The 14,159-nt window shown below is 39.5% G+C and overlaps 1 protein-coding gene across 3 annotated transcripts in view; it reads left to right on the forward strand.

Annotated features, from left to right (window-relative positions):
- Positions 1-13,022, forward strand: part of zgc:65895 (uncharacterized protein LOC393546 homolog) — a 28,990-nt gene extending 15,968 nt beyond the window's left edge. The window contains exons 1-3 of one of the 3 annotated variants that reach the window (XM_036570499.1): positions 3,546-3,775; positions 9,331-9,382; positions 11,408-13,022. In XM_036570499.1, the coding sequence (XP_036426392.1) occupies positions 3,690-3,775; positions 9,331-9,382; positions 11,408-11,677 (408 nt within the window). In that variant the 5' untranslated portion in view covers positions 3,546-3,689 and the 3' untranslated portion in view covers positions 11,678-13,022. Of the gene's footprint in view, positions 1-3,545; positions 3,776-8,424; positions 8,815-9,330; positions 9,383-11,407 lie in introns of those variants that run through there. The other 2 variants (XM_036570498.1, XM_036570497.1) reach the window with 2 other exon arrangements.
- The last annotated feature ends 1,137 nt before the right edge of the window (positions 13,023-14,159 follow it).

A 14,159-nucleotide genomic window follows, 5' to 3' on the forward strand; every position in this document is an offset into this window, starting at 1 on the left:
CACTTACTAGCTCTCCGGTTCTCTACATTCTGTGTAGAGATTCTGTGTACATTCTCTAGGCCATTTTTTCGCAGTAATAAAGCTTTGATAGAGACACAGCTTTAAGTTCCCTTTAGTCAATCTCCATATGGACTGAAATATATGAAAAGGCAGAACAGATATCAGTATTGATCGAAGCTGGACGTGCAAGCTATGAGTGTCATTCTGTGCTGGCAAAAAAAGGACGGATGTGTATTAGTCTGATGTTAATTTTGTGAATTTTTGTGTTTATCGTACTGTTCTGACCCCTTTTTAACCATTTCAGTCTATTTTGTTGTCCTATATCCAGCCTAGTCTGTCACAGGTGCAGTACCTCATCAGTGTTTTTAGAATTACTAAATGTAAAAATCTCACTTTTCACCTCACATCAAATACCTTCTGTTCTTTACGTTTTTCGTCCTGTGCAGTCCTGGTAAGGGTAAGCATCGTATCATGTTACTCATGCTTGGTTCGCCTTTGCCATGGCTCTTTTTCACGTAGGTCACATGAAGACTGGTGTTGCAGGAATGTTGGGGGTGCGACTTGGCGATCTGCGCCATTTTGTTTTTGTTCTCAAACTGTATGCCATCACTACCAGAGTGGGCGGTCTCAAAGCAGAATATTGCTGAGCCTGACAAATTGGGGTGTCTGCAGGGAATCAGAGAACAGAGAAGGGAAATGTTGCATTTGTATGTTTCCTCTAGGGTGGTTCTCTGTGAAATGCCTTTCATTACATGATGTTGGATTAGATGTGTGTGGAGTGGGTTAATAGTTCTATGTTATATTTAAATGTTTTTGTACTAGTATTTGTGTTTTTTTTTTGTCATTTGGTGTTTGTGTATGTTACTGCAGGCCATTGCTGTGTTAAAGAGCTTTTTTGAATAAATGCCAACCTCTACTGTCATCATTTAAAGCAGGTTATATAAGCTAGAGCCTCACTCTGCTCATTCAACCTAGTCGTTATAGAAAAACCCATCCCTCTCCAACATTCCTTCCTCTGAGAGGTATAGTAAGCAATGATGTTATTTGTGTCCTTTAAAGCCACTTTGACCAGTCATTGTAATATCATAGGTGTGTATCACAGTACTGTGCAAAATTCAGAGACCACTCTTCATTCACAGCTGTATGCAAACATGTGGGTGCCCCAGTCAAATGACATATTTTGTTGATTTTCTAAGTGAAAATAAGTTCCTCTACTTCTGCAAACGTTAGGGCACAGTTTCTGTTTATTTGCTGAATGTGACATATATTGGAGGGAAAATAAAGCATAAAATGTGGCCTTGCAAAAGTGGCACATTTTATACTGTATGTTTTATATGTTATGTTATGTTAAACTTTGCCAAAAAAAAATAGAAATCCTCCATTAAAATAGCAGAATGGCATATTTACGTTCCCTGTAGAGGATGTTATTTTCACCTAAAAAATCAACAAAAGTGATTCATTTCACCAAGGGTGAAAATGACTTTTTAATTTCCAAGCATTCCAATTTAGTTTCAAGTACATCAAGTTATTTAACAGAATTTAACAGAAAGATATGCAGAAGCCTCAGCAATTAAATATCAAAATTTTCACTATTTAGTGTGTCCAAACCATGCCTTTATTATAGCCTCCATTCTTTTGGAAGGCTTGTTTTCATATTTTCAAAGAAATCTGACAGGATATTTTTCCACGCCTGCAAAGTTCAGTCTTAGAAGCACAGCCACATTATTTGTGGTTCCTTATTGAAATGTAAAGATAGTTGTATTGGTATATTACCATTTTGCCTTTCAATCTATTTGCGTTTGTGATGGTTTCATAATATGTAGGTTACTCATGCAAAGCCCATGTGTGTCACTGTCAGAATGCTTCCACACCCTTCACCCCTTGTACACACACTACACACACGTTTATATAGTTACATAGTGTACTAGGTCAGATCTAGTCTTTCAGAATGAATGTCTGCCTGCCCCCACCGTGCATAACAGCTAGGTCTTCACTTTTCTCATTGGAAGATGAAGAGGTGTTTTCTGTGTTCAGATTGGCTCAGGACTCTCTGAGATGGTAAAGCTGAATGGTGATTGGTGGTGACCACTGGTGTGGTTATAATCTGTGTACATCTTGTCCATGTCCTCACATGACAGGCAGATAATTTTCCTTAATAGCATTGTTTCAAGTGAATGCCTCAACTAGTTAAACTCAACCTAGGCTAGTAAGGCAAAGACTATTTTGTAATCAGTGACCCGTATTCAGTTCATATAATCACCTTGCAAATGTGTTTTTGACTTGTGTTCTAAAGTTGCACGAGGGGCCTCCACACCCCTGTGACCTCCACCCGGACCCCCTGAACCCAGGTCAGGGGTGAACCAAAACCATACTCATCTGTTTCACATGTGTGTACAATGAATACTTTCACGTTGCACTTCTCTTGCTACTACATGCAATTTAAAAAAATAATCTTGCCTGTTTTTAATCAAATGAAAGTAGCTTTTAATCTTATCCTGTCTGACCCAAAAATCATAAAGTTCTTAACGTTTATTCAATATGAAATACTGGTATAGCATGTTTGCCTGTTTTTTGTCTATCTATGCCATAGAGATTGAGGATTTTGTCAATGGGATTGGTGCTTCTTGGGATGTTTGGCAAGGGCTCAGTGACTGGCCTGACCCCTTCCTCTACCAAATGCACTCAAGCTTTAAAAAGTCCAACCTCTGATCCTCTTTGTTCCTCTGTCTTTCTGATCTTCTGAGCATCTGACTTTGTGTTTTCCTGTCTTTCAGTGCTTTGTTTTTTATACTCCATTTTGTGGTTGATGGAGCAGATCCTTTAGAGCAGGTCCTTGAGAGGTGGTATTTTAGAGGTGTTCCTGTTTAAGTGTGTGTATGTACAACGCATGCGCTCTCATTTGTTTGTTTCTCCCCATATGTCCGCATGGGCGTGCATGTGCCCAGCGCCATCTTTGTCCTTAAGCCTTAGACGGTTAGCTTGCGCTGTGTGTGCATGGTAGTGTATGCTGATGTGAAGAGACACCACTAGGGAGAGTGCAGAGCAGGAGAGCCTGAAAACATGGTTGCAGCATATGAGCATTGAGCCATTTAATCAGCCTTTTTTCTATTATTGCAGACTGAAGGTAAAGATTGTCCATCGTCTTTCATAACAATAGGAACAGCAGAAAATTGCACTATTGGAAGAAAGATGTATTGCACAATGGAAAGGCAATGGCTTGCACACTTATTTTCTCCTTCCATAATGGGGAGATAGCAACCATGAGCAAAGCTCCAGAGGCAAGAGGTGGGATAATGGGCGGAGGATGAGTCTCCACATGGGGTGTGTGGTCCATTTCTGAGCATCCGATTGGCTGCCTGGCAAAATATTCAGGAATTGTTTATGTAACAGTGGTGAACTTGTCACGTGATTGAATGTGACATCATAGATTTGCCCTCACCTATTCAATTGCTAGTGAGGGATCGAAAGAGCTCAGTAGAGTAAATTAGCAGTGGAGTGCAACCTTTCCCCACACATTGCTTTCGCTTTTGATATCACGCTTTTTTTTTTTGACAAAAAGAGTGCATTGTTCGAGAGTGGTGAGGGTCCAGCAAGTTGAGTGGTGACAGTGGGTGTGTGTGTGGCTGGCAGCTGATGGCTGGATGGCTTTTGTTTTTTAGCGTGTATGGACAACTTTGATTGACATCTCAATGAGAGAAAAGGGACTTGTGGATCCAAAAGGTCAGGACAGGATGGCACTAAAGTTCCTTTTTTGGGAACTAGAGCAGCACCTGAGGTAAAACCACCTATCCAGCTTTAAATACAATTAAGCACACAAATCTTACACAGACATGACTGTACATCTTGCTCCTGTAGTGTTGTGTTTATATGGCTAAGGTGCAATAATTGGCTCAAAAAACTCAAACTACTTTGAAAAGAATCATAGCTTTGCATCATAAGAACATATATTTAAATCCAAAATAGTTTAATACATTTTGGCAGCAATTCTTTCTCACCCCTGGATAAGAACATTTTGTACTTTCTTGATACATTCACTGGGGACTTGATGTATTTATTGGTGACTTTATTTAAACATCTATGCAGTCTTTTCCTATATGTAATTTATTTATTCATATCCATTATGAATAAATACATTACATATAGGAATGTGTTTCTTCATATTCTTTATGCATGTGTTCAAAATAATTAGGAATGCACAATAAATCATTTTTGTATCATTGAGATAATTGCATAAAAATATCAGCATTGGACAGATTTGACTGATATTTCAAACCAGTATTTGATGATGTATTTACTGTATTCCGGAAGAGCAGAACATTTAGGTATCGCTGAGATATTTGTTCTGAAATTTGTTTTATTCAGTTCTTGCACTTTGTAACCATCTACAAATATGTTGCATCTTTCTGTTTTGCTGATTCAGGTAGATTTAGTCCCAGTTTCTACATTTTAAAAATGTTTATGTATTGGCATTGGTATCGATGTATGTCAGCATCGGCCCATAATTCCCATGTTGGTGCGTCCCTTAAAATAATTGATACAGTTGTCCTAATGGCTGTTCCTTCATTTGCAATACTGTCTATTCAACCAGCACAATATACATATGTTTACACCTGTGATGTTCAATAATGTATATAGTTGCATGAAAGACTGCCTATTTTTGTCAACAGGTTGTGAACTAAAACTCCAGTCATACAACCTTAAAGAAGTTGAGATTTTATTTTGTTGTTAGCAATCTTAGGCTTTAGCTGCTTCTCATGTTGTAGTAGCCAGATCCTGCACTTCAGACGTTCACTTCAAAGCATCATAATAGTTTACCAGGGCTAATTTTAAGGCATAAAGTTTGGAAGGGCAGTATTTTGTGTCCCTGTGCAAAATCCATTTTCTAGCACACAGCATCTCACAACCCTCCTCAGAAAAAATATCAAAGAATGTCAGTGTGGTACTAAAACGCTTGATTGTTTAGTGAATATATAATAGGTAAGTAGTACTTTATTTATTACTACATTACTTTCAAAAATAAAGATGCCTAAAGCATTTTTTGAAATGATGCTATAAAAGAACAGATTTTGGTTTCCTATAAAGCCTTGCAGTGAAACCTTTCACTTTCTTTAAAGAAATAGCAGTCTATGCCACATCTGTAGTAATCAGTGGTAGCTTAGTTCAAACAGTGATTTCAGCACTTTTCTCTGTATTTAGAAAAAGAAAAGAAAATCCGTTGACTCTGAACACAAAAGGTGGTTCCTCCATGGCATCACTCCAAATCATCTTTTTGTCAAGCTGATTTTTAAAATGCACCTGCAAAAAATGTTCATTAGTCTCTTAGACTTTTACACTCCAAGCTGGATGTTAATAATTGCAATTGCATCCAAAGGGGAAGCAGATCACAAAAGACAACCAGAAAAAGACACATAATTATTAGTCTCAGTCTGTTAGACTGCTACAGTAGACACTATGTTCTGAAGGTATGATCCTGACTCTGGTAAAGCATTGTGGGGGGTTAAGTTTTTGTCTGAAGTGGCATAAGTGTGCCTTGGTGTGAAAAAGTTCAGAGTTCCTTTAGTTGCTGCTGTCATATGAAAACTATTTTTTTTTTAATACCATTTGACCATGCCAGCTCTCCTTCACATTGTCTGAACATTTCATGATGAACCAGAAGAACTTTTTCGGCTTGATTTTATATAAAAAAAAATTGAGCATTTTTCCTTCTACTGTAAGTTACAATTTCAGAATTAGAAAGTATAATTTTAGCAGGAAGAAGATGGTAGACAAATAAATGGACGCTAATCCTTTATTCTGCTTTTGCTTTACTTTGAATTTCAACACAGAAACTGTGTACATCAACAAACAATGGATTTAACCTAAGATTTAGCACACTTTAAGTACTTGTTTTTGTAAATTTCCTAAGAATGTCTTGGTTGTCTGGTTTCATAACATAACTGTTCTTGAGGATTAGATGTTGGGCAATGGCAGAGTTCTTCTCACAACAGCGAGTCATCTGTTTGTTATATGTACACACAGACAGAATCATGTAGCCAAATACATCCTTCAATTACGTTGAGCTACACTGACATTTCAGAGATACTGTGCTCATTGCAATTGGCACTGGGAAAAAGGAACACTATGGAAATATTGCAATGTGCCTAGCAACACTTTGACAAATACTGATGAACACTTAATGTCTAAATGTATCCAGACACCAGTTCTAATTAGTGGATTAAGTGCTTTAAGGTGCTCCCATTGTTGACACTCAATTGCACGCACACACAGCTTATATAATCTCCATAGAAAACTATTGCCGATAGAATGGGATGCTCTAAAGCAGCTTCACATGAGCCTAAGGTCAATTCCAAACATCAGCTAGACAGGTATGACGCCCCCAACATTGGGCTGTGGAGCAGTTAAATTGCATGGTCAAGAAGTGATGGAACACCACTGAATACCTTTGGGAGGAGCTGGAGCGGTGCTTGTGATCAAGAACAAATCATCCAACATCAGTACCTGATCTTGTAATGCTCTTGAGCTCTTGAAACAGAATGAATCCTCACAGCAATGTTCCAACATCTAGTGTGAAGTTTTCCCAGAAGAGTAGAGGCTGTTATTGCAACAAAGGGGGACAAACTCCCTGTTACCATTGTTTTTGGAAGAATCATTGAATGAGCAGGTATCTCCAAACTTCTGGAGATGTAGTGGACATATAACTATGTTCCAGATGTACAGTTTTAACTTCTGAAATCAGTTGTATTCTGCCCAAGTCATGGTATTTTCTAGTGGTATCTCATGAATGATTTCTGTTTTGCGATCTTCCCACATGTTATATGCATTCAGTCTATAAAACTGTAAAAGCATCAAAATCCAGGAAATGAATGTTGAGTGGGTCAGAACATGTAATGCTCACTTGATAATTTCAGGGGTCAGCAGTGTACTGAGCACTGAGCCAAGAAATAGTAAGGTGTTACTGCCCAGTTTCTGTTTAACCCATTAAACTAAAGGCTCATTAATCCTAAAACTTTTTATTCTGTAACTACTATTATTAATTCTACTACTATAAAACTCATAAGTATATAGTTATGTGGGTGAGGAACTGAACCCGTATACAGATCTTTAAGGGGTCATTATACAGTGTATATATAGCTCTCTGTATATGCTAATCCCAGGTCTGTCCCATGTTAAGAATTCAGCAACAGTCACATTGCTTTTTCATTAATGGCAACCCTTTTGCACCCTGTAGCTATGGTCATAGTTAGCAATGTGACTTCTACCGATTTCTCAAAGTTTATTCTGTATACATAAATTGTTGAGACAACCAGTTGAACCTACATGTGCCTGAGTGTTTACGTAACGTTGATAACGGTATAACGGAGTTTTATTTCGGAGCTATTTTGCCTTACAATGCCCTGCACATACCTCTCGACCATGAATGTATTTTAAAATTACATTTTAAGCCGAAACCTTGTCTCAAAACTAGCAGACAGTGTATTTGTAACAGTTTCATGTAACAGCTTTGCATGAGGCAGCTTTCAGAGGTATTAAACTCTTCAGACTACTGGTTCTTATGACTGCCACTGTGAACAGTTCTGACTCGGGAGTTTTTCGAGAATGGCGCATTTCACATTATTGCAGATTATTTAAATTAATAGGAATTCCCCTTTAAGGCAGACAGCTGTTCCTCCCTTGCTCATCCTCAGCTGGTGCTAGTACTTTGCTATTTCTGTTCTTGGCTTTAGATTTTTCCTTCTGAGTCACAAGCTGAAAAAAAATAAAGTTGCCACCTGACTGAGTTCAGGAGTTACTGTGAATAACTGCTGCTTTTTGCACAAATGGGATTAAGTGCACTAGCGAAACTCCTCCAGCCTGTTATTCAAGAAAAAAATCTAAGCTGTCACTCTTTCATGAATAAAATTGACCCCATCCCCATGATCTAGGCCAGTCGTTCCCAACAGTGGTCCTGGAATGCCCCCTGCCCCGCACATTTTGATGTTTGTTTTTATGCGTGCGAAATGAGGGGGAGCGTGATGTAGACCACGACTAAGAGGACCGTTTCAGTGGGTAAATGTTTAGCTATTTTCGCTGTAGAGTTTCTAACGTTGCGTTTTTTCTTTTCTTCACTTTCTTCAAAAGCTGTTGAGGGTTTTTGTTTCTCGTTGGTGGGTCTGTACTTCAGCCTGCGAGCCGAGAGGTGGCAGCCTGCGCACTCTCGCCGCTCTCTGTCTGCACCTGCGGTTGTGTGCTTCTCGCCATTTTAGTCTTTATGAAGAAATACAGCTGTTTTTTTTAACAATTATTCTGTTTCTTTTAATGATATTTTCCTCTCTGAATTCTAACACTCAGACGTTGTTTTCAGGCGGTTCGGTTTCTTGGGTTTCTGAACCTTGTCAGCAGTCAGCTTCGGTGGGGCGGAGCTGTATATATTAGTCAAATTAAAATCGCTCCTCAGCCAATGGGGTGCCTCAGTGGGCTGTTAGTCGATTTTATTATGCAAATATGTCGGACTGCAGATAGTGAGAGAAGCGCAGCCTCTGTGGATCTGCTCGCCGGTCTTTGTGCTGCACCGATGGCCGAGCAGGCTTCACGAGTCCTGGAAACACAAGTGACCTAATATCCCCCCTTTTGGAGAATGTGACATTTTATATCGACGGAGGTGTAGAGCTCCATTTTTACACACCGGCTTTTATATTATGGGCGGATTAGAATGAATTCTCCATGTTACACAGTGGCGATGGACCTTGGTGTTTGCCAGCTGAGGAATTTTTCTATTTCGTTTTTGTCGTCTGTCTTGGGCACGGAGAGCTCTTCGCCCATCAAGCTTGACCGTAGGTAGGCTCAATGACCTGTTTGTCACGATTTTTGAGACGTGCGGTGCGAAAGGAAAACAAGACCGCGACAAATCTCTGCATCGAATGAATTAAATGGATGGATGGATGAGTGGGATCCTATTTACTGTAATGTTTCCTGCTTTCTTCTATCACAAAATACACCTGACATTGACGTGCTCCGGTGATCGGCCCTCATAGTGTGAACTAAAATCGAAACGGATCGCGTGCCAAAATGCCTGTGGTGCAGGTCTCGTGAACCTGCAGACACCATTTGGAAAACCCCAATAAGCAGCTCTCATGCCATTTCTGTCTTTCATTTTCGATTTCTTGGATTACAGTCTGTTTGTGATGGGGTTTTGTGTTCATTTTGGTTCGTCGTCTTAAGGTTTTGAGGCTCCGTTTCTGAGCTACCAGAGCGAATCTTTGAGCTGCTGCATTGAGAGTTTCATCATCATAAATGCTTTACAGACATCACTCTGCACATTTTCTTATGGACTGTCTGTCTTTCTCTCTACAGCTCTTCGGGTGCCAGTGTGGTGGCCATAGACAACAAAATTGAACAAGCCATGGTGAGTTTTTTATATGTATTTTATTATTTATTTGTTGTGTCAGTCTGGTCTGTGCTAAGTGAACCAGGTCTAATAGCTATACATTACAGGCTACACATAATGCAAAACTGGTCACACTGAAAAGCTTTGAAAGTGAGCGACAGAACATTTAAAAACTCAGATCATTTGAGTAACAGCCGTGTGTGCTACTGTTAAATCTATTCATGTTTATCTGTATATGTTGAAGCTTGATTAGGAGCTAGACCGGGCAGTTGTACATGTCAGTGACTGCGGGTGGATGGACATGTGCCTAATATTTTTATCCTCATCTACGTCATTTATATTAAGGTCTCCTGTGGGTTTGTGGTGTCCTGCAGTTTTCTCTCAGGTCTGTTGTGATCACTATTAAACACGAGCAGCTCAGGCCTTCTCTTGCTTGTTGCTAGGCAAAGGGAGCACCATAGACGGGCTGTTATAAATAACTCGGCGGTAGATTGGCTCCACCCGCTGGAAGCAGGGACATTTTGTTCTTTCTCGGGCTTCTAAGCCGAGCTAGATCCTAAACTAGAATGATGGGCAGATTACACACAACTAAACCTCTCTGTTACACTGGAGAGTCTATATCTGTTCATTCAGAGGATTACAGGATGTGACCTACCTACAGTCAGTGAGATGCACAGCATTCACTGTCGCAATAAGGTCCAAACCATTATTCAAAATTCCAACCTGTGCACCCGCAATATTCTCCTCTCTCTACTCTCTGACAGGCCAAACTGCACTATTAAAGTACAAACTACAGGACTGAGAAACAGCATGTGTCCCACTGTAGATTGCATACTAAATGGTCTGTAACAATATTCTCTACACAATTTCAAGTGAAATCAAATGGTCTTTGTTGTCATTCCTTAATATAACTTGTATAAATTGGAACAAAATGTGGTTCTTCAGGCCCCATGGTACAACATATGTAGTTCTGTGCTGCAGGACATAGCACAGAATTACATAAGAGTGCAGATGCACAACTGTGTGAAACAAATGCAGAATATACAAACATACTAGACAGGACAGCAAATCCTGCCGAGTAAAATGTGATAATACACTTTACCACTACAGAGTTTTTGTGTTTGCTCTGTATATTTTTTATGTGCTAATTGTCATTTATATTCTGTGGAGTTGTCTGTCATGTTGTTGAATTGTGCATTTCAACAATTCAGTGTGAACAAGAATTCCAGTGTATGCAGTTAAGGCTGTAAAATTGTATTCTCAGTTGTTTATGGCCACTTATCAGCTTTGCTGAAAATGAGAGATCACTTAATACTGATTTTGTGTAGAATTAGACTTCACATGCATTTTTAAATTGAATAGCTAAAGAATTACTGTGGGTACAGCAGAGCTGCACAATATATTGTTTGTTTATACTGACATTGCATAAGGCTGCAGTGTGCAAAGGAGCCATCTAATCAATCAGTGCTGTGAGCATCCTGATCAATCACAGATCCAGATGAATACTTTATATATGCAATCCATCAAAAGTAAATCATTTTAGGTCAGATTTGTTCAAGCTATTTTTTAATCACCTCAAATTGGGGATTTACCAAAGCAATATGTAGCACTGTAATCACAGTACTGGTATTTCACTAGTATCCATCTAGTGCAGGGGTGTCCAATCTTATCCTCAAAGGAGCGGTGTGGCTGCAGGTTTTCACTCAAAACAAGCTGGAGCACACCTGATTCCACTTGTTTAATCAGTTGGTTTCAGTCTTCAAACTGCTGCTCATGTGAGCTCCTGCTTTGCTGGAATGAAAACCTGCAGCCGGCTCTTTGTGGATAAGAGTGGACACCCCTGATCTAGTTCAACCCTAGATGACAGCAGTGCTGTGTGATATCGTCTATAGAGATGCATTGGGAAAACATTGTGATATTGGATATTAGTAATACTGTCTAACCCCAGGTGACACTATACTAAGATTAATGCTTTGAAAAATGTTTCCAAAAACTTCTGATGCACTCTGCGTTAAACAGTCTCTCTTGCTCTCTCTCACACAGGACCTAGTAAAGAGCCACCTCATGTATGCAGTGCGTGAGGAAGTGGAGGTGCTGAAGGAGCAGATAAAGGAGCTGATTGAGCGGAACTCGCAGCTGGAGCAGGAGAACAACCTGCTGAAAAACCTGGCCAGTCCTGAGCAGCTTGCTCAGTTCCAGGCACAGGTGCAAACGAGCTCACCCACATCTGGCACCCAGCCAGCGACCCTGGCAGCACCGGCAGGCCCTCCACAGAGCCTGCCACCCAGTCAGGGCATGGGCCCCCCCGTCTAACTACCTCCTAATGGAGCAATAGAGGGCTGCTGGGCGAAACTGACAGCAGAATACGACAGAGCCTGAAATGATACTGTGAACGCACTCAAGCAGCAAGAATGGTAAACATGTCACAATCGCATAAGGATGTCTAGGAAAATATCCTACAAAACATGGACATTGCCGATTTCTTTTGTTTTTTTTGTTTTTTTTTTGCACATTTAAACTGTCACACGACATCCACGTGCTGCTTGCCGAGAGCCAATTCTCAAGAGCTTTACATGCCTCAGACAATCAATACTGACGAAAAACGACTGCAAGTGGACTATAGGAGAGGATAGGTAATATCTCCTACAAAGTCTCAGCCTGACGAATCACACCCCGCATGCTCAAGGGGCTTTTTTTGTTGTTCTTTAAGAAGTATTGTTAATATCAGCAATGACTGGGAAACATGCTGTTGTTGCCACATTATCCCTTTTTTTGTGATGTATGATTTTTGTCTTTTTTGCCATTCATGTTTATTTTTCTTCTTAGCTGTGTTAAATAAAATTAAGAACAAGCACTTTGTAGGTAACTAACATGAAGAAAAGAAAAGCGGACCATCTTGTCCCAGACCTTCATCTGGAATGGAGGTTCGACGGGGGCTTTGGGAGTCTTAGATGAATTATCAGATCTCACCTTTTTGACATTAAATTCCTTTTTTTGGGGGGGTAGTTTTCATGGGGTTTCAACAGATTAGCTATGCCTCAGTGTTCAGACTTGGATCTTGTCATTCCTGCCCTTTTTGACTTGTTTTTCCTTAAGCAGGGATACAAAGTGATTGAATAGTGTGACATATGTGTCTGTGTTCTGAAGACCATGGAGGGTTTGGGGAGGTCCACTAAAGTGGTAGTGAAATTTCTATGGTTTGTGTGTGTAAAATAAATGTAAGTGAACTGTAATATAAGTAGCAGGGAAGAACGAAATGAGTTGTTAGCTCTGCGGATTGTCCAGATCAAGTACAAGCTGCAGTTTGGACTGAGCACACCGGATTTGCCTCCGTCATCACGAATCAGGAGCAGCACACACTATGACGAAAATTGTATTCTGTTTCCGCAGGCTCAGAATTCCTGATGACTGTTGTCTTAAGTTATTTCAATGGAAATCTTTGCATCATTGGAAAACTTTTTTTTTGCCTTACAGTCATGCACTCTGGATGTACTACAAGTAGTTTGGCCAATACAAATCTTAGAGGTAATGACCCATACGTGTCAAACTTTCCTTGAATTTCATGCATGTTCCCTCTAAAATACACATATGAAAAATGTGACGTAATACAATTGCACTAAACAGTTGCACCTCAACTTTAATAAAATGGAAAAAATTACTGGTTTCATGTAGTAATTGTGTCTCTAAAGCTGCTGCATTAGGCACTCTTTCCAGCACTGGGGCTTGGCTAGTGGGCATGCTTAATGCAAATGAGCTGCGCTAAAAGCCATTTCTGATTGGTGAAGATTTGGTCGAGACTCATGCTCCTGAAGCTCCCATTCGCTCCCTCCTACAGCGTTCACGTGTACTAGCATGCTGGATTAGAGAGTGCTGTGAAGACTGAAGTGGAAACAAAGAGGCTCATCATTGTTTAGCTTTTTTTCTTTATTTAAAGGTGTATGATAGGAGAAGAACAACACTGCAAGAAATCTAGACATTCTTAAGACATGAAGGTGCCAAAAAAATGGTTCCATGAAGTGATGCTTTAGAAAAAACACTTCAGGTTCCCTAAAGAATTTTTCAATAGATGGACCATTTTTGTAAATGAGAAGTGTGAAGAGCCTTTTTAATGTTTAAAGAATCTCCTTATAATGTAAAGGTTCTATACCAACTGAAGGTTCTGAAGGGTTTCCAAGAACTGTATGTCCAAATGAAGAACCATTTAGGAACCTTTATTCTTTATTATTTTTTATTTATTTTTTTTAGAGGAGAAGTTACACTGGCTGTTTATTCTGCTAGCATCTGAATAACCTGAAAAAAGACAAGGCTGCTTTAAGGTCAACCTGAAGTCAGTTCATGTCTCTGATCTTATTAAACATGGTTAATCATTTTAAGACAAAATTTGTTTTCCCATAATGTTGCATCAAAATGTAATGACTACTTTGGTGTGACAAAAAACATGAGTGAAAATGCTCAGTTTACTCAGAAACCCTGCCTAATACTATTTTGCTCAGAAATGTCACAGCACAAAAGAAAAATGCGTTATATTTTCGATGTACACAGATTTTAAAAGGAATGAGAAGAGCTAAAAGTGTAAATGCTAGTCAGTGACTCCAGTGTATGATTTGGTATGATAAAATTCCATACACTGTACCTTTACTGCAGTAAATGCAGATAAAATAACAGGAGGAAGAGTTTCAGACAGGAATAAGAACAATACAGTGTAGTATTAGTTTACATACTGTTATATAAATAGATGCAAGATTATTTTACTTTATTTCGTTGTGTTTTTTAAATGTGAACGATGTAAATCAGG

This window comes from Colossoma macropomum, unplaced genomic scaffold, assembly GCF_904425465.1.
Source record: "Colossoma macropomum unplaced genomic scaffold, Colossoma_macropomum, whole genome shotgun sequence".
NCBI lineage: Eukaryota > Metazoa > Chordata > Actinopteri > Characiformes > Serrasalmidae > Colossoma > Colossoma macropomum.